Source organism: Neoarius graeffei, chromosome 6, assembly GCF_027579695.1.
Source record: "Neoarius graeffei isolate fNeoGra1 chromosome 6, fNeoGra1.pri, whole genome shotgun sequence".
In the NCBI taxonomy this organism is placed as follows: domain Eukaryota; kingdom Metazoa; phylum Chordata; class Actinopteri; order Siluriformes; family Ariidae; genus Neoarius; species Neoarius graeffei.
This window is the reverse complement of record NC_083574.1, coordinates 19,542,008-19,560,231: the sequence shown is the minus strand read 5'-3', so window position 1 is coordinate 19,560,231 and position 18,224 is coordinate 19,542,008. Positions and strand designations below refer to the sequence as shown.

Genomic DNA, 18,224 nt, shown 5'->3' with positions numbered 1-18,224 from the left:
CCGGCTGGCTGGTGAAAAAATATATGAATTTCTAGGCCTGATATTGCATATAAAGAATTATACTATCCACATTTACTGGATATAAGCAATCACATGCTCTGATTGGCTAATCTACTACAAGGCTATCAGCTCATATACCGTGAGTAGAAAAACAAAATGGCGGAGTGTGTTGCTGAACCAACCCAGGATGAAATAAAAACTCTACTCGAAAACAAAACCCCCAAAAAATACAAAAAAAGCAACAAAATATGGAATGAAAGTATTTGATGGGAAGAATGTATCTTTATTTTTCAAAGAATTATTATTATGGCATTTTTCACAAATTGCTCCTGTCATTTCGCCGGCTTGTTTACGGTCTTCATCTTTAAGTATTAAAATGTGTTACATTTTTTTTAGACTGGTTCAAAACCTTAAAGAAGTTTGAAAATTACAGAATTGAAATGTCCAAGGAAGAATTAAATAAATGTCTAAAGCTATTCTATACCTCGGCCGACAGCAAGAGGGCACTTTCTAAAAACAACACTAAAGTCAATTCGTGCAGCCACCGATAGGTTTTTAAGAAGTCCGCCTCAGCAGAAATGATTTTGTTGGATAACAAAATAAAGTTTTTATTTATCGAATTTGCAAGGAATAAAAATAAAAATGCTCTATTTCTCAAAATCCAGTGAATGTGGATAGAATAAAACAATTATTCCACTCAGTCTCGTTGTACATGGCTTATAGCCAACTCGGCACTATGCGCCTCGTCGGCTATCAGCTCATGTACGACTCGATTTTGTGGAATAACTGTTAATTGTATGTTGATTGGTTAGATTAAACCAGATATTTAGACACCAGTAGACCATAAATACTGGCAAATTATGCAACTGCATTTTTCTGCTTGATAGTACTAGTTTGCTTTTTGTATTTAAAGTGGTGTAACAAACGCATTGACCCAATCACTGGGAGCTCAAAGATGATGCTATGGGTCCAGATGATGCCGCGGCCATCCTTGGTCAAGAGTCCAATGGCCCTTTTCCACTACCCTTTTTCAGCTCACTTCAGCTCGCTTCAGCTCACTTCAGCCCGACACGGCTCGCGTTTCGACTACCAAAAAACAGCACGACTCAGCTCGTTTCAGCCCTGCTTAGCCCCTAAAACTCGCACGGTTTTGGAGTAGGGCTGAAGCGAGCCAAACCGTGCCGAGTGAGGCTGGGCGTGAGCAGACACTCCCCTGTGCACTGATTGGTGAGGAGGAGTGTCCTCACATGCCCACACACGCCCAGCGAGCGCGCTGGGATCTGTAAACACCGCAAACCCGGAAGAAGGAGAATTACGAGAATTATGAAGCCTTATGCGCCTCGCCTCATCTATACGCTCTTGCCAGTATCTGTCCGCGTTGTCGGTGACAACAAGCCACAGCACCAAGACCAGCAACACTAACGACTCCATGTCCTCCATGTTTATTGTTTACTATTCGGGTTGTGAGACTACCGCTTAAAAGATCACTGATGTCACTGTTTGCGCTGCCAAACGACATCACATGACGTCCACCCACTTTCGCTAACTCCACCCAATGTGTCCACCCACTTCCAGCCAGCACGGTTCAGCGCGGTTGTAGTCGAAATGCAACTCCAACAGCCCCGCTCAGCTCGACTCAGCACGGCACGGCTCAGCCCGACTCAGCCGCGTTTGTAGTGGAAAAGCGGCACAAGAGAACAAAACTGGCTATGCTTTCTAGATTGGAGGGGCGGTAACAAATCGAGGGCATCTTTGAGCTCATGTATGCGGAAGAAGGCAGTTAGATAATTCCTTCAGGTGTTCAAATGCCCTGTGCCCAAGTGCATGAACATCAGTTTGAAAATCTTCATATGGCACGGTGGTGTAGTGGTTAGCACTGTCGCCTCACAGCAAGAAGTTTCTGGGTTCGAGCCCAGCAGCTGACTGGGGCCTTTCTGTGTGGAGTTTGCATGTTCTCCCCGTGTCTGTGTGGGTTTCCTCCAGGTGCTCCGGTTTCCCCCACAGTCCAAAGACATACAGTTAGGTTAACATGAGGCAGCCATGGCTTGAAGGTTGGGCTGAAGTGCCCTTGAGCAAAGCACCTAACCCCCAACTGCTCCCTGGGTGCTGTAACATAGCTGCCCACTGCTCTGGGTATGTGTGTGCGCTCATTGCTCACTTGTGTGTGCATGTGTGTTCACTGCTTCAGATCGGTTAAATGCAGAGGAGGAATTTCACTGTGCTTGAGTGTACATGTGATAAATAAAGGCTTCTTCTTCTAGTCTTTTTCTAGTTCTTCTATGTTAGCACCTTCAACCTCCCTGGTTGGTAGTTGCCATGTGATTGAGGAGAGTGGGAATTGGCAAAATGAGCAAATTAGGAGGAAAATGTGGTAATAATTTGGTTTACTGAGCTCTACTGTGGACATTAATTTGACATTGAATTGTGAACACTTTTATCCTAGATGTCAATATACTCAGAGCTTCTGGCACATCTGTTATTCTGTACGAAGGGTCATCCCAGATAGCAGCATTTTCCATTACGAATGCGTTCTCTCTCTCTCTCTCTCTCTCCGCCAAGTTTGATAAGCCTTTCTCCTGTGTCATACTGCTTTATTCTAGAACATGCTTGCTCTCCTATCAGTGCTGAGTCGATTTCCCACTCCTCCATCTCTCCCGCCTTTAAAACTCAATCAGTGTGTGATGTGAGCCTGCCTTCAAAAAGAAGCCTAATTTGGGCAAAGGGTCAGAGGGTCATGTGGTAATCTCTGCTGATGATGTCCTGCTGACGGAAACCTCGGATTCTCAGTGCTTCACTTGCCTGGGTGTTAGGAAAAGGAAAGCCTTGTTCCTCAAAGAGCTTTTGTCGGTAGAGGCTTCTCAGAAGCCGGGAGAAATCAGGCTTCATCTGTCCACAATGCCTATTACATGCTCTGTTATTTTCTTCTGATTCACAGCGAGCAGAGGTCAGAATAGTTGAGGGCTGGTTTAGATCATCGTGAGTCAGTATTGGATGAAAGTAGTTCTTAATTAAAAGTGAGCGATCCACTCGGGATGGAGCCTGAGCTAGAGGGATGACTGCATGACGAGTCAGTAAAGTTCATGATCGACTTAATTAAAGGACATTTTTGAAGGGTTTTTTTTTTTAAGAGTAAATTCAAAGTTATTTCTAGCAGTCTGGGAATCCACCCCCTCCCTCCCCCAATAACACCCCCATTACCCCACCCATTGTGCCCCTTTCTGTTATAAATAACAGCAGCACAATAAACAGGATCCTGATAATTGGGCCATCAATCAGAGCTGTGTTTAGTGCCTGGGTGGGTCCAGTCCCAATCCTGTGAGCTCACTACCCCCCACAATCCCCTAGAGCTCCCTCTGCTTACTGATTTCCTTAGCAAAGGCCATGGTGATGACATCTGGAGAGAGGACCTAAAAAGGGACCCTTTTTCCATTGCCCCACCACCACTGCTCTAGGGTTTGATCTCTCACTCCGTCTCCGTTTGAGACAGTTGTGGGGTCAAGGCTCTCTTTCCGTCTCCCACTTGCTCTTTTCAAGGTCTGTGAAAAGAGAATCAGACCACACATCTTTACACTGAAATAGTACTGTCATCGTTTAGCTGAAGAAACAATCACGAAACTCATAAGTGACCTCACAACCTCTGTACTTCCCATAATTTTAGTGTAAGTGGTGTGCACCATGAAGTTCAACCAGATGTAGTGTCAACTTAAATAAAATGTTCAGTAGGCAATAAACTGAAGTTAAATAGAAATTCCTTGGATGGGTGGTGGTCCTACTTGCGAAAAATTCCGAAAGAGAACACTTCTATTAAAGATTTCTCCTAGATTGACAAACCAAAGAACTCTTCAGGATGCAAGATACATTTCTGACAAAGAAAGGTCCCCTGTAGTTTGAGGTTTTTCAAAATGGCCAATACTTTGAATGAGGCTGCTGCTCACAAACATAAATTAAAACATTTCAGGTGGACATTTTGGGGTTTAATATTGGTAATTGTCGAGGTATGTCTATGGCATGACGTAGCACATGGTAATTTGTCACAGTCATATGTCTGTTTAAATGTGTCTCTATTGTGTACTTGGACAGACATGGACACACTAAATATGGTGATGTAAGTTCTGTACCTGAATCCATTTCCCATTTACTTTTTTCATGGCCTGGTCTAGAAACTGGCCAACCATCCTCTGCAGTTCTTCAACCATTAGGCTGTCATTACCAATGCCCATGTGAAAATGCAGAGACAGTTTAAAGGGGCTGGATCACCTTTCCCCGAAGCCTCTGCACTAAGGCCAAGTTTACATTAGACCGTATCTGTCTCGTTTTCTTCGCGGATGCACTGTCCGTTCACATTAAAACGCCGGGAAACGGGAATCCGCCAGAGCCCACGTATTCAATCCAGTTCGTGTCTGGTCCGGTGCTGTGTAAACATTGAGAATACGCGGATACACTGTGCTGAGCTCTAGCTGACGTCGTCATTGGACAACGTCACTGTGACATCCACCTTCCTGATTCGCTGGCGTTGGGATCTCACACACAGCGTCTCAGTCCCGAATCACTGCTCATGCGCTTCACTCACGCGCTCTGTGAGCTACACAGGGCCGGAGTGCGCACCCTCCAGAGGGCACTCGCTGTTCAGGGCGGAGTGATTTGGAGCGCAGGAGGAAGCGCTGAGGCGCACTGAGGTTTATTTACACATTTCAACCTCCTTCAGGTGCTTAAACTCAGTGAGAACATGAACATCACAGCCAGGTGTGTTTATCTGCTGGAGAAGGTGTTCGCTTGCCATCCTTCCACTTGCAAGTGGTGAGTGACTTGCGCATGCGCGATATGCACTGGGATCATGTGACGTGCCGTCTAATTAGTCATGTGATTAGCGTATCCGTGTATTGGCGTTGCTGTGTGCACGCGAATCGTGTATTGGCGTTGCTGTGTGTACGCGATTCGTTTTAAAAACGTTAATCTGATGATCCACTGATTCGAAATAATGTAAACAGGGCCTAAGTAGTGAGTCGCCATTTTTGCCATTATCTATGAATATTCCACTGTTTTAAAAGCAATCCGCAACAATACAGCAACATCCTAAAGGCCTCTGCATGCTCGTGCGACAAGGCTTTCGCAGACAGTTGTAATTTATTGTTGAGCGGGGATAATAGGCATGCGCGATGTTATTCACTGGCACAACGCAAGGGGGCGCGAAGTCGCTAGGAGTAGTTGGTGGGTGTGGTTAGTGGAGTGTTTATCCTCCGGTTACTTATAATGACTAGAACTTTTTTTTTTTATAATGACTAGAACTGGAGTCGTATAGATGTACGTACTTCCTCAATCAACCGCTCTTCATGCTGCTCCATCTTCGCTCGTGTTTTTAAAAATGCCGGTCGTGAAAACAAAACAAACCGGGAAAGTAGAGAAGCGGAAGTGCGTGTACAGCGGATGTAGAGTGGACCAATCAGAGCCCTCTTGTCTGCGGCGCTGTCTGCGAGGCTTCTGCGGTGGTCACAATTTTTGGGAGGTGCGCGCAGAGTGTCTGCGAAGGTGGGGGGGCTACGCAGACACTGTCTGCGACGCTATCTGCGAGGACTGGGTTGTCAGCATAAATTGGCCTTAAGCTATAGATCATAAATTTGGAAAGTGAAATTGAAAATGTAAATTTGTTCGATCTATCCATTCCATTTTCACATGGTTATTTTGTTGTAATGGACCAGAACCGGCCTTGGCCATCTCGCAAGCAGCCACAAAGGAAAGAAAATATCAGGTATCTACTATGAGGTACCTTCCATGATGAAGGAAAAAGTCTGAGATGGGTTTCGAAGGGATTATGAACAAGGAATTTGCAGAGGTTCTGCTGCACAGAAAGCTAGTAGAGTACCAGTCACGTGCTTTCAAAACAAAAGAAACAAACTGGATTCTGGGAAAGGTGAGATAGCCCCTTTAATAGGAACGTGTGGCATAACTGAGCCTCTGATGTCTCTAATGTCAAGTGAACTATTTGGTTAATAAACAGGCCCAAGAATGGTCTGCTTTCTCCAAAAAATAGGCAAGTTGCATGACATGGTAGACTACCAACCACACAATTTTGAATAATATATTGATTTTTTTGTTGTGTTATGTTTAAATTAGAAAGGCACTCAGTATGGGGGTGTTGTGGCTCAGGTGGATAAGGTGCCATGCCATAAATCTGGGGACCTGGGTTCGATTCCAACTGGAGGTCATTTCCTGATCCCTCCCCGTCTCTCTCTCCCGCTCATTTCCTGTCTCTACACTGTCCTATCCAATAAAGGTGGAAAAAAACTTCAAAAAAAAAAAGAAAGGCACTCAGTAGCATGCATACCTCTGCCAAGCTGCAAAATCAAATCACTTGAGCATAGGATGATACTAAAGCTGTCCGCTAAATTTCATCCAAATCCATTCACTACTTTTTGAATTACAACCCCGATTCCAAAAAAGTTGGGACAAAGTACAAATTGTAAATAAAAACGGAATGCAATGATGTGGAAGTTTCAAAATTCCATATTTTATTCAGAATAGAACATAGATGACATATCAAATGTTTAAACTGAGAAAATGTATCATTTAAAGAGAAAAAATAGGTGATTTTAAATTTCATGACAACAACACATCTCAAAAAAGTTGGGACAAGGCCATTTTTACCACTGTGAGACATCCCCTTTTCTCTTTACAACAGTCTGTAAACATCTGGGGACTGAGGAGACAAGTTGCTCAAGTTTAGGGATAGGAATGTTAACCCATTCTTGTCTAATGTAGGATTCTAGTTGCTCAACTGTCTTAGGTCTTTTTTGTCGTATCTTCCGTTTTATGATGCGCCAAATGTTTTCTATGGGTGAAAGATCTGGACTGCAGGCTGGCCAGTTCAGTACCCGGACCCTTCTTCTACGCAGCCATGATGCTGTAATTGATGCAGTATGTGGTTTGGCATTGTCATGTTGGAAAATGCAAGATCTTCCCTGAAAGAGACGTCGTCTGGATGGGAGCACATGTTGCTCTAGAACCTGGATATACCTTTCAGCATTGATGGTGTCTTTCCAGATGTGTAAGCTGCCCATGCCACACGCACTAATGCAAGCCCATACCATCAGAGATGCAGGCTTCTGGACTGAGCGCTGATAACAACTTGGGTCGTCCTTCTCCTCTTTAGTCCGAATGACACGGCGTCCCTGATTTCCATAAAGAACTTCACATTTTGATTCATCTGACCACAGAACAGTTTTCCACTTTGTCACAGTCCATTTTAAATGAGCCTTGGCCCAGAGAAGACGTCTGCGCTTCTGGATCATGTTTAGATACGGCTTCTTCTTTGAACTATAGAGTTTTAGCTGGCAACGGCGGATGGCGCGGTGAATTGTGTTCACAGATAATGTTCTCTGGAAATATTCCTGAGCCCATTTTGTGATTTCCAATACAGAAGCATGCCTGTATGTGATGCAGTGCCATCTAAGGGCCCGAAGATCACGGGCACCCGGTATGGCTTTCCGGTCTTGACCCTTACGCACAGAGATTCTTCCAGATTCTCTGAATCTTTTGATGATATTATGCACTGTAGATGATGATATGTTCAAACTCTTTGCAATTTTACACTGTCGAACTCCTTTCTGATATTGCTCCACTATTTGTCGGTGCAGAATTAGGGGGATTGGTGATCCTCTACCCATCTTTACTTCTGAGAGCCGCTGCCACTGCAAGATGCTCTTTTTATACCCAGTCATGTTAATGACCTATTGCCAATTGACCTAATGAGTTGCAATTTGGTCCTCCAGCTGTTCCTTTTTTGTACCTTTAACTTTTCCAGCCTCTTATTGCCCCTGTCCCAACTTTTTTGAGATGTGTTGCTGTCATGAAATTTCAAATGAGCCAATATTTGGCATGAAATTTGAAAATGTCTCACTTTCGACATTTGATATGTTGTCTATGTTCTATTGTGAATACAATATCATTTTTTGAGATTTATAAATTATTGCATTCCGTTTTTATTTACAATTTGTACTTTGTCCCAACTTTTTTGGAATCGGGGTTGCATGTTGGGAACAGACAAAAAAATACTGGCTCTGCATGCATATCCGGATTTGCATCAGAATCTAACCGATTGTTCCTCAGCCCATGACTCATGTTTCCTCAAAATTTCATCAAAATCCGTTCACTACTTTTTGAGTTACGGTGGGAACAGGCAAACAAACAAACAGAGGCGAAAATATAACCTCCTCCAACCAAGCTGGTGGAGATAAATATACTACAGTTCAAAAATGTTCACTTAAAAATCTAATACTACTACTACAGAACTCTGAAAATATACATACCGAATAAATAAGCTTTGGATTGGCAAAAGGCAATACCAAGCAGGTTTTTTAATCTTTCTCTAGGAGAAGAGAAGAACAAAACGTTGGCAACCACAAGCCTACTGAGGTTACTTGTCCATTTGGCAATTGTGTATAAAAAGCAAATTGTCTGGACACATAATGTTCTCGTCTCGGGTGCTTAGAGTAGTGATTTATTCAATGCTGACGGTCTACATTAAGAAAGTTAAACCATATATGGCTTATCAGTGGTACTGGTTCGAGAAAAAAAAAGATCAACACTGTTGCTTAGGGGGAAAAAACTCAGTGCTTCTCCTTAAAATAAAAGAAACCTGCTGGGTTCAAAACAAAACAAAACATGGAACTGCATATAAGCCACTTTTGCTACTTGTTGTATTAAGTGACAGTGTGTCACACAGCATGCTACATAAAATAGAGCAAATGATCTGTGATAAAATTAATTAGCAACTAGGTTTATCAAATTCTATTGATTTTCTTGATTAGTTGTAACCTCTTCGGGAAAATAAATGCTTTGATAACTTGTAGAGACGTGATTCTGCTGACTTTTTTCAGTCCATTGATTATATCTTACTGTGAAAGGCTTGTGTAGCAGTGTTTAAAAGTTTGTTTGAAATGCTTATATAGAAATGCAGAGAGCCTATCAGGTCGCAGCTTTCAACATTCTGAAGCTTGTGAACAGAAAAATGACAGAGCGTCTGAGGCTGAGACTGTGGCTCAAAGTATTAACCGTAACATGGACTCTTTTTTTTTTTTTTCCACAGACACCCCTGTTGCAATCAGTGTTAGTTTGCAGTATGCGAACAGACACACTGTGTGCAATAACTCCACTAAATAATAACTAGAACTGGTTGCTCATTGACCAACTGTCCAAATGAGCCTCATCTATTTCTCACAGATGCTTAAAAGAGATTTGCTTTTGGTTCTCCTATTACCGCCATATAAATTCACAAGTGCAAGCACACACGGTGTAGCAAAAGATGGGTTTAAAAATAACCATAGTTGTCTAGGAAAGAGCAGGATGCCCCAATTCCAGAAGCTTAGAAAGCAGGATAAGCACTTCTATATGTCCACGTGTCTCCATTGTTTCTGTTGGATGGGATCCAGTTTGCCTCCCATTTCCCGGTACTTTCCCAAACTCGCTCGCTCTGAGAAAGAGTCATGTTGAGGTTCTGAATTGCTTAAAGTCTGTTGGAAAACAGAGGAGAAACTGCATGAACTTGCAGGCCAGGATAGTGAGACAACGATAAAGGTTTTGGCCTGGACCCCTGTATTTGCGAGTACAAAAGCACACTGTGCTGTGTAACAAATGCGCATGTGTAGGACTTTTTTTGTTATTGTTTTTGTTTTTCAGCCTGTTATTAGTTAGATTCAGGGTTTGGCCTGAAACTCTGCACTGTGTTTCAGAGAAAAAAAAGCCAAATTTGAGCATTATGTAATTTTGGGAAGCCAGAATTAGATGGTTGGCTGAGTTCAGGGACTCAAGTGTCTCGTACATTGCAGTCCCTGTGAGGGCCTCAGTCTGGGCTGTTCGGCGCTTGAGAGACAGCGGTTTACACATCTAATATAGAGCTCTGTGTGTGTGTGTGTGTGTGTGTGTGTGCGCGCGTGCGCGTGCTCCTCGGACTAATAAAGCCCACCTGTGCGAGTTTGCTTGCTTCTAAGTTAACCCTGAAACCCAAGAGAGGAGATCTCAACACACAACATCCTGTGCACCAATTAAAACTAACACACACACAGACACACACTAACTCTCTTCTCCCATCCTCCCTCCCTCCCTCCCTCTGTTCCTCTCACCCTTCCTCCCTCTCTCTCCCTGTCCGTCATAGTTTCCAGCAGCCGGGGAAGGGGGAGGGTCGGGGTGACACAGAGTGTAACAGGACCACAGCGATCCATTCAGCCAGAGGAGTTCTGAGGGATTGCTTCCGTGCTTGTTGTTTTCTTCTTTTCTTTTTCCTCCCTGACGGTCATCCCTCCCCCATGACCCTCCTCAAGAGGCCCCAGGTCGCCCTCATCTACAGCGGGCTGGGCCGTTTTCCTGGCTCCATGTGTGTGTGTGTGTGTGTGTGTGTGTGGTTGGGGGTAGGTTGGTGTGCCAGTGGGGGGATTAGGGGGAGTTTCTGGCAGCACCTTTGATCAGCAAAGCATAAACAAGAAGGGCTTGAAAAAAAATGGGTGGTGGAGCAGGGGGAGGGGGTGAAGTGCTGAGTCAGACACTCTTTCTGACGTACTTTATTTCTGTGTTTCTTACACGTTCACTCTCACTCTTTGTCTCGCCATCTCTATGGGACACAAGGCAGCTAGGGGGCTAGTTTTAAGCCACACCGTTACTCGCTCTTTATGCACAAGGATCGATCGAGACAACACAGTAAACGCATGAATAAATGAACGAATGTTAATTTGTTCTCAGTATGTGGTCTCATTGGATATAGGTGACATGGAGATGAGAATCTTCAGGTTGCAGAAACTGCACACTTGTAGGACCCTTTGATTCCAGAAAATTTAGGTCTTCAATTTCGATTCCAAAAGTCATCCAGATTTTAAAACGAGAGTTCGAGTCAAGCAGTTCTACACTAGCAATGTGATAGGACCCTTGTGTGAGTGGAACCAGCATTTTCTCTGGTCACAGCTTTCTCTTAAAACCGCATCTAATTTGATTTATTTAATTTATGATAAAACCACTGCCAAATTAGCAACCTATCAAAATTTGGAGAGCTAATTTTAGGTAAATTCATTAATAATTAGTTGACTGAACATGTACCTGAGTCTCCTGTCAGCTTCATAGTTTTGATTGCTTTAAGATGCTTCAGGATTAATGTTTTTTGTAATTTGACATTTCTGCTTTTGCCAAAATAAAATCATGCCAGAATGTCAACATTAGTGGTTTAGCAGGCACTACCTATCACACGGCAACATCGGAATTTGGTGTGAAGTTTTGGAGTCAACTCTTGATTCTGTAATCAACCCTCTTCAGGACTGACTCCTAGTCCTAATGTATAGACGGTTTATCCAGAGTTTGGATCACTTATTTTAGGCCAAAACTTGTACCACTAGCTAACAGTCAAATGACGTCTTTTACCACAGTGAGGTGCACAGCATTTTACAATACAATGTTGTCAGAACGGGGCGGCACGGTGGTGTAGTGGTTAGCGCTGTCGCCTCACAGCAAGAAGGTCCGGGTTTGAGCCCGGTGGCCGGCGAGGGCCTTTCTGTGCGGAGTTTGCATGTTCTCCCCGTGTCCGCGTGGGTTTCCTCAGGGTGCTCCGGTTTCCCCCACAGTCCAAAGACATGCAGGTTAGGTTAACTGGTGACTCTAAATTGACCGTAGGTGTGAATGTGAGCGTGAATGGTTGTCTGTGTCTATGTGTCAGCCCTGTGATGACCTGGTGACTTGTCCAGGGTGTACCCCACCTTTCGCCCGTAGTCAGCTGGGATAGGCTCCAGCTTGCCTGCGACCCTGTAGAAGGATAAAGCAGCTAGAGATAATGAGATGAGATGTTGTCAGAACTGAGAAAACACCACAGCTAATAGCAGAAACATAAGCTGAAGTCTTGCTGTCGTTTTAGCAAAGGTGCAAACACGATATACAGTGGTGCTTGAAAGCTTGTAAACTCTTTAGAATTTTCTATATTTCTGCATAACTATGACCTAAAACATCAGATTTTCACACAAGTCCTAAAAGCAGATAAAGAGAACCCAGTTAAACATCTCATCTCATCTCATTATCTCTAGCCGCTTTATCCTTCTACAGGGTCGCAGGCAAGCTGGAGCCTATCCCAGCTGACTACAGGTGAAAGGCGGGGTACACCCTGGACAAGTCACCAGGTCATCACAGGGCTGACACATAGACACAGACAACCATTCACACTCACATTCACACCTACGGTCAATTTAGAGTCACCAGTTAACCTAACCTGCATGTCTTTGGACTGTGGGAGAAACCGGAGCACCCGGAGGAAACCCACGCGGACACGGGGAGAACATGCAAACTCCACACAGAAAGGCCCTCGCCGGCCCCGGGGCTCGAACCCAGGACTTTCTTGCTGTGAGGCGACACCGCTAACCACTACACCACCGTGCCGCCCCCCCAGTTAAACAAATAAGACAAAAATATTATACTTGGCCATTTGTTTATGGAGGAATTTTAGCCCATTCCTCCATACAGAGCAGCTTCAACTCTGGGATGTTGGTGGGATTCCTCACATGAACTGCTCGCTTCAGGTCCTTCCACAACATTTCGATTGGATTAAGGTCAGGACTTTGACTTGGCCATTCCAAAACATGAACTTTATTATTCTTTAACCATTCTTTGGTAGAACGACTTGTGTGCTTAGGGTCGTTGTCTTGCTGCATGACCCACCTTCTCTTGAGATTCAGTTCATGGACAGATGTCCTGACATTTTCCTTTAGAATTTGCTGGTATAATTCAGAATTCATTGTTCCATCAATGATGGCAAGCCGTTCTGGCCCAGATGCAGCAAAACAGGCCCAAACCATGATACCATGTTTCACAGATGGGATAAGGTTCTTGTGCTGGAATGCAGTGTTTTCCTTTCTGCAAACATAATGCTTTTCATTTAAAACAAAAAGTTCTATTTTGGTCTCATTCCTCCACAAAACATTTTTCCAATAGCCTGGCTTGTCCACGTGATCTTTAGCAAACTGCAGACGAGCAGCAATGTTCTTTTTGGAGAGCAGTGGCTTTCTCCTTGCAACCCTGCCATGCACACCATTGTTGTTCAGTGTTCTCTTGATGGTGGACTCATGAACATTGGCCAATGTGAGAGAGGCCTTCAGTTGCTTAGAAGTTACCCTGGGGTCCTTTGTGACCTCGCCGACTATTACACCTCTTGCTCTTGGAGTGATCTTTGTTGGTCGACATAACAATGGTCTTGAATTTCCTCCATTTGTTCACAATCTGTCTGACTGTGGATTGGTGGAGTCCAAACTCTTTAGAGATGGTTTTGTAACCTTTTCTAGCCTGATGAGCATCAACAACGCTTTTTCTGAGGTCCTCAGAAATCTCCTTTGTTCATGCCATGATACACTTCCACAAACGTGTTGTGAAGATCAGACTTTGATAGATCCCTGTTCTTTAAATAAAACAGGGTGCCCACTCACACCTGATTGTCATCCCATTGACTGAAAACACCTGACTCTAATTTCACCTTCAAATTAACTGCTAATCCTAGAGGTTCACATACTTTTGCCACTCACAGATATGTAATATTGGATCATTTTCCTCAATAAATAAATGGCCAAGTATAATATTTTTGTCTCATTTGTTGAACTGGGTTCTCTTTATCTACTTTTAGGACTTGTGTGAAAATCTGATGCTGTTTTAGGTCATATTTATGCAGAAATATAGAAAATTCTAAAGGGTTCACAAACTTTCAAGCACCACTGTACAGAGTAGGAGCAAGATCAGCACCGATTCCTGGGAAGTACGTAACCAAGGACGTGCATGGAAAAGTTAGAATAACTGAAATCCCACCATAACGTCACTATTTTTCAATGTCAGAGCTCCTCAATCGGGCCCAAGAGGCGAGCACTGGAAGCGGGGGATCACTGTGAATAGTGTTGGGCCTTTCGGGGTCGTAGCTCTGTCTGAGCCTTTGTCTGTCAGGTAAAAGCTTTGGAAAAGTGGCGCCAGATCGTTCAATGGGCTGACACTTCAGTGTGGCGAAGCAGGCAGCAGGAGAAAGAACTGGCTGGGAAGAGCCCTAGGCGTGACCCTGCCTGAATGAGACAGGCCCGGCCTGCCAGGGAGCCCTTTTCCTCGATTAGCCTTCCATCTTAATCGAGCAGCAAGTTCCAACAAAGCAATAATTAGAAATGCCTCCCTGCCACACAGGCAGAGTAAAGCCATTCTCTGTAGAGAAAAGATCTCACGCAAAGAAAAGAAAGCCCGAGCTTCATTATTTTGTCCTAAATGTTTTTGGAAAAGGCTGATTCGGAAAAGGTCAGAATAAATATCAAGTTGCAAAGTCCTCATTTCACCACTCGTGATTAACACATCGCTTAACCTTTAAGTGTGGCAAACTGCAAGGCACCACGCAAACCCGGCAAGACCGAAAGGCACAAACCCTCTCCTGCTCTATACTGGCTTTGTTTAGGCATTGAGTAAACACAAGTGCGTGTGCGTGTGTCAGCACCAGAGTGTGTTTCAGAGATGGTTTTTCCTTGAAAGGCGCTCGGTTCTTTGTGTTGCACTCGAGCGAACCTCCAGTCTGCTACTCATGAGCAGATCACATGTAATCTGGGACAAAGTTGACTCCGCTCTGCTGCTCGCTCCTCCTCCTCCTCCTCTTCCTCTCTTCCTCTCAGTGCTGCCCTACCAGACTGCAAACCCAGGTTTGTGAAATGAGCTCCCAAAGCACGACTATTTTTAGTCTCGGCAGACAAATGGACTCGAGTCGCCAGCACACTGTCAGCCGAGTTCAACTTGCTTTAGCTTGCACAGGAGGAAGGCTGCAAATGCGTCACTTTTAACTGGTTATGACCATCTTAATTCCCAAACTATGCTCTGAGTCAGTGTACAGCAGTATGGAGAACTGTTTATAGAGTTATTTCCTTTTCATTCCGTTTCCTTTCTGTTAAATGAAATGATTACAACCAGTGAAGGCACACAACAACAAAAGTTATGAGTTCATCCAGATTATGATGTAATTTCCAAGAAAACGTGAAGTGTTTTTCCATCAACTACTGTTTTAAAGAGAAATAACATGATGTCATCATCAAGGCACCAGCCAAACAGTCATTGAGAGACTGGAACTGATGCCCCCCCGCCCGAATAAAAGAAATGTTTTCATTCCTCTTCATGACATCTTTTAGCAACACACCAGGATTGGTTCTCTCACTATTCTGGGTTTTTGAACTCCTAACCGTCTGATCATTAGCACTGAGAACTTACTTATTTTACTTGCAAGTGCTTTCTAGTTTCTCAACGTTGGTAAAGTTAACATTATCGATGTGTGTTAAAGTAAAAAAAAAAAATTGCAACTGAAATGTAATAACTTTACAAATTTAGTATTTGAATGCATTGAAATATTGAGTTTCTAATTTTATAAGCATTAACAGAAGCCTCAAAGTTAAAACTTTCTTCAAAGAAAATTGCAAGGCTGCATATTTTAACTCCTCTTCATGCAAAACGAATAAAAAAACCCCTTATTTTTAATAAGTTTTTGTTAATTTTTTTAAAAATTAAAATTAAAATGAATTTTTCTTTAAAACAATTTTTACAAAAATATTTCATGATTTACTATTTATGCTGACTATATAGGGTGTATAACATAATCGTGCAGAGCCTGTTAAGTGCATCTTAAGTGCATCCAAGGGCACCTTTGAGTGGATTATGTACTAGCTGCTCCTATTTTTCTCTCTTGAGATTTTTATCTTCAAATAAGAGAAAAAAACAGCTCGTCATGTTCCTGTTAAAGCAGAAAGCGCAAAATGCTCTCTGTCCTGAAGTCTCTCACATGACAGAAATTTTGCTGACGGTTAAACATCTCCTTACAGAGAAACAATCGCTCATAATATATTACACAGTGTCAATGATTAGACTTTTTTCTCGAATGAGTTGTTACTATAGAGATGATTATGTATTAGAACGAGTACATTAATATTAGTAATTTGGATTATAGCCAGCACAAGTCTCAGAGCTGCTGCTAAAGAAAATTATTCAACACCTCTCCCTATTAACCAATCAGATTTGAGAATTCAGCATCATTTTGATGTCACTGGCCTTAGCATATGCTGAATTCGCACTCCCGGAGTGAACTCGCACAAAGCTGTACATCAGTGGCAGTTAATGATTATACGTCTTTTAATAAATGCCATTTTCTTCTCTCCCTGCAGCCATATTGACCAGTCAACCACCTGGCAGGACCCTCGCAAGGCCATGCTCCAGATGAACCAGACGAACTCAGCCAGCCCGGTCACCGTTCAGCAGCAAAACCTCCTGAGCCCAGCCTCAGGTCTGCACACACTGCATACAGACTGCCTTCATGCATATTTACCAAAGCCTACAGTATCCCTCAGTTAAAGCAGCTCACACGCATGTAAACGGAAGCTTGAAGTGCAGAGTTGTAGGAGAGTGTCTGCAGCACATGCTGAACTGATGTTTATCTGAAAGCCTGCAGGAAATCTGGGAGTCGTAAAACATGACCAGTCCTGCCCCACGTCAGCCTCATCCACCTCTCCTACCACTCACAAGCCCTTTGTAGTCTCCACTGTTTTTTTTTTTAACTGTTCAGAGGTCACTAGATCATTCTGAAAGCCTCAGCCCTTTAATTTTGACTTGTGTGTATAGTGGGGCTTGGCAATATGATGATATGATACTGATACTGTGATAAAGTATGTCATGATACAGTTTATCAAGTTTTTATGATACATAGTATCTTCAGCAGTAGGAGTTGTCTTCTTTCCAAATTTATTTATCTGTGAATTTGAAACAGTTTCCCAATCATGGTCATTTAGTCTGTTGTCTCTGCTTTAATCCACCCTCTAATATATTTCATGAAACTTTATGTACAAACAGTATTAAGCAGGCAAATAAGGTAGTGTGTAATGATTTAGTCATGACTATAAGCTTCCATTACTTGCTAAAGGTTTCTTTAGCCTTAAAGAAACCTATATCACTGAACAGGTCTTGATTGAGGGCAGCATGGTGGTGTAGTGGTTAGCACTGTTGCTTCACAGCAAGAAGATCCTGGGTTTGAGGCCGGCGAGGGCCTTTCTGTGTGGAGTTTGCATGTTCTCCCCGTGTCTGTGTGGGTTTCCTTCGGGTGCTCTGGTTTCCCCCAAAGATATGCAGGTTAGGCTAACTGGTGGCTCTAAATTGACTGTAGGTGTGAATGGTTGTTTGTCTCTGTGTCAGCCCTGCAATAACCGTGTGACTTGTCCAGGGTGTACCCCGCCTCTCGCCCATAGTCAGCTGGGATAGGCTCCAGCTTGCCTGCAACCCTGTAGAACAGGATAAGCGGCTACAGATAACGGATGGATGTCTTGATTGACCACTGCACTTAAGTTAAAGTGGAACAAATATGTCAAATTTTATTTTTGGCGAGGTCAGATGTGTTGAGGACTCGGGACGCGTCAATACCATTTTTATCTGACTGGGTACATGATATCAGTGTTGGTATTGATGCATTTTTAACCCCTGCTGGCCGAAAGGCCTGAAGGGAGATGATGTCATGGCGATATCCGTCTGTCCCGGGAAGGGTGCTCACCTTCTGAAATCAAATCCTCTCATAATTTTTGGAGGAATTTCGCAAAACTTGGCAGGATTCTTTGTTCTATGTTGGTAATACGCATATTGTAATTGTGTTAAATTCAGTCACATTTTACCAGAGTTACAGCCCTTGATTAACAAAATTATACTTTGGCAATTTCATGAGAGTGTGTTTTCCTTCAGAAATAAACTCCTTTCACAATTTGTGGAGGAATTTCACCAAACTTGGCAAAAGGCCTTGTTGTATGTTGGTAGTCCACATATTGTAATTTTGTTAAATTGGGTCACGTTTTACCAAAGTTACGGCTCTTGATTAACAAAATTATACTTTGACAATTTCACGAGAGTGTGTTTTCCTTCTGAAATCCTCACAATTTTTGGAGGAATTTCACGAAACTTGGCAAAAGGCATCGTTATATGTCAGTCGTATGCATATTGTTATTTTGTTCAGTTCAGTCGGATTTTACCAGAGTTGTGGCCCTTGATTAACAACCTTGTATGTTCACAATTTCATGAAGGTGTGCTTGCCTTCTGACATCAACTCCTCTCACAATTTTTGGACGAATTTCTCGAAGCTTGGCAAAAAGCATTGTTATATGACGGTATATGACGGCATATTGCGATTTAATTTCGTTTGTGAAAATTTTAACAGAGTTTTGACCCTTGATTAAATA

At 43.1% G+C, this 18,224-nt stretch overlaps 1 protein-coding gene across 3 annotated transcripts in view; it reads left to right on the top strand.

Annotated features, from left to right (window-relative positions):
* Positions 1–18,224, top strand: part of yap1 (Yes1 associated transcriptional regulator) — a 63,488-nt gene that overhangs the window by 19,322 nt on the left and 25,942 nt on the right. For all 3 annotated transcript variants that reach the window (XM_060923401.1, XM_060923400.1, XM_060923402.1), the window contains exon 3: positions 16,176–16,294. In XM_060923401.1, coding sequence (XP_060779384.1) covers positions 16,176–16,294 — 119 coding nt within the window. The remainder of the gene's footprint in view (positions 1–16,175; positions 16,295–18,224) is intronic.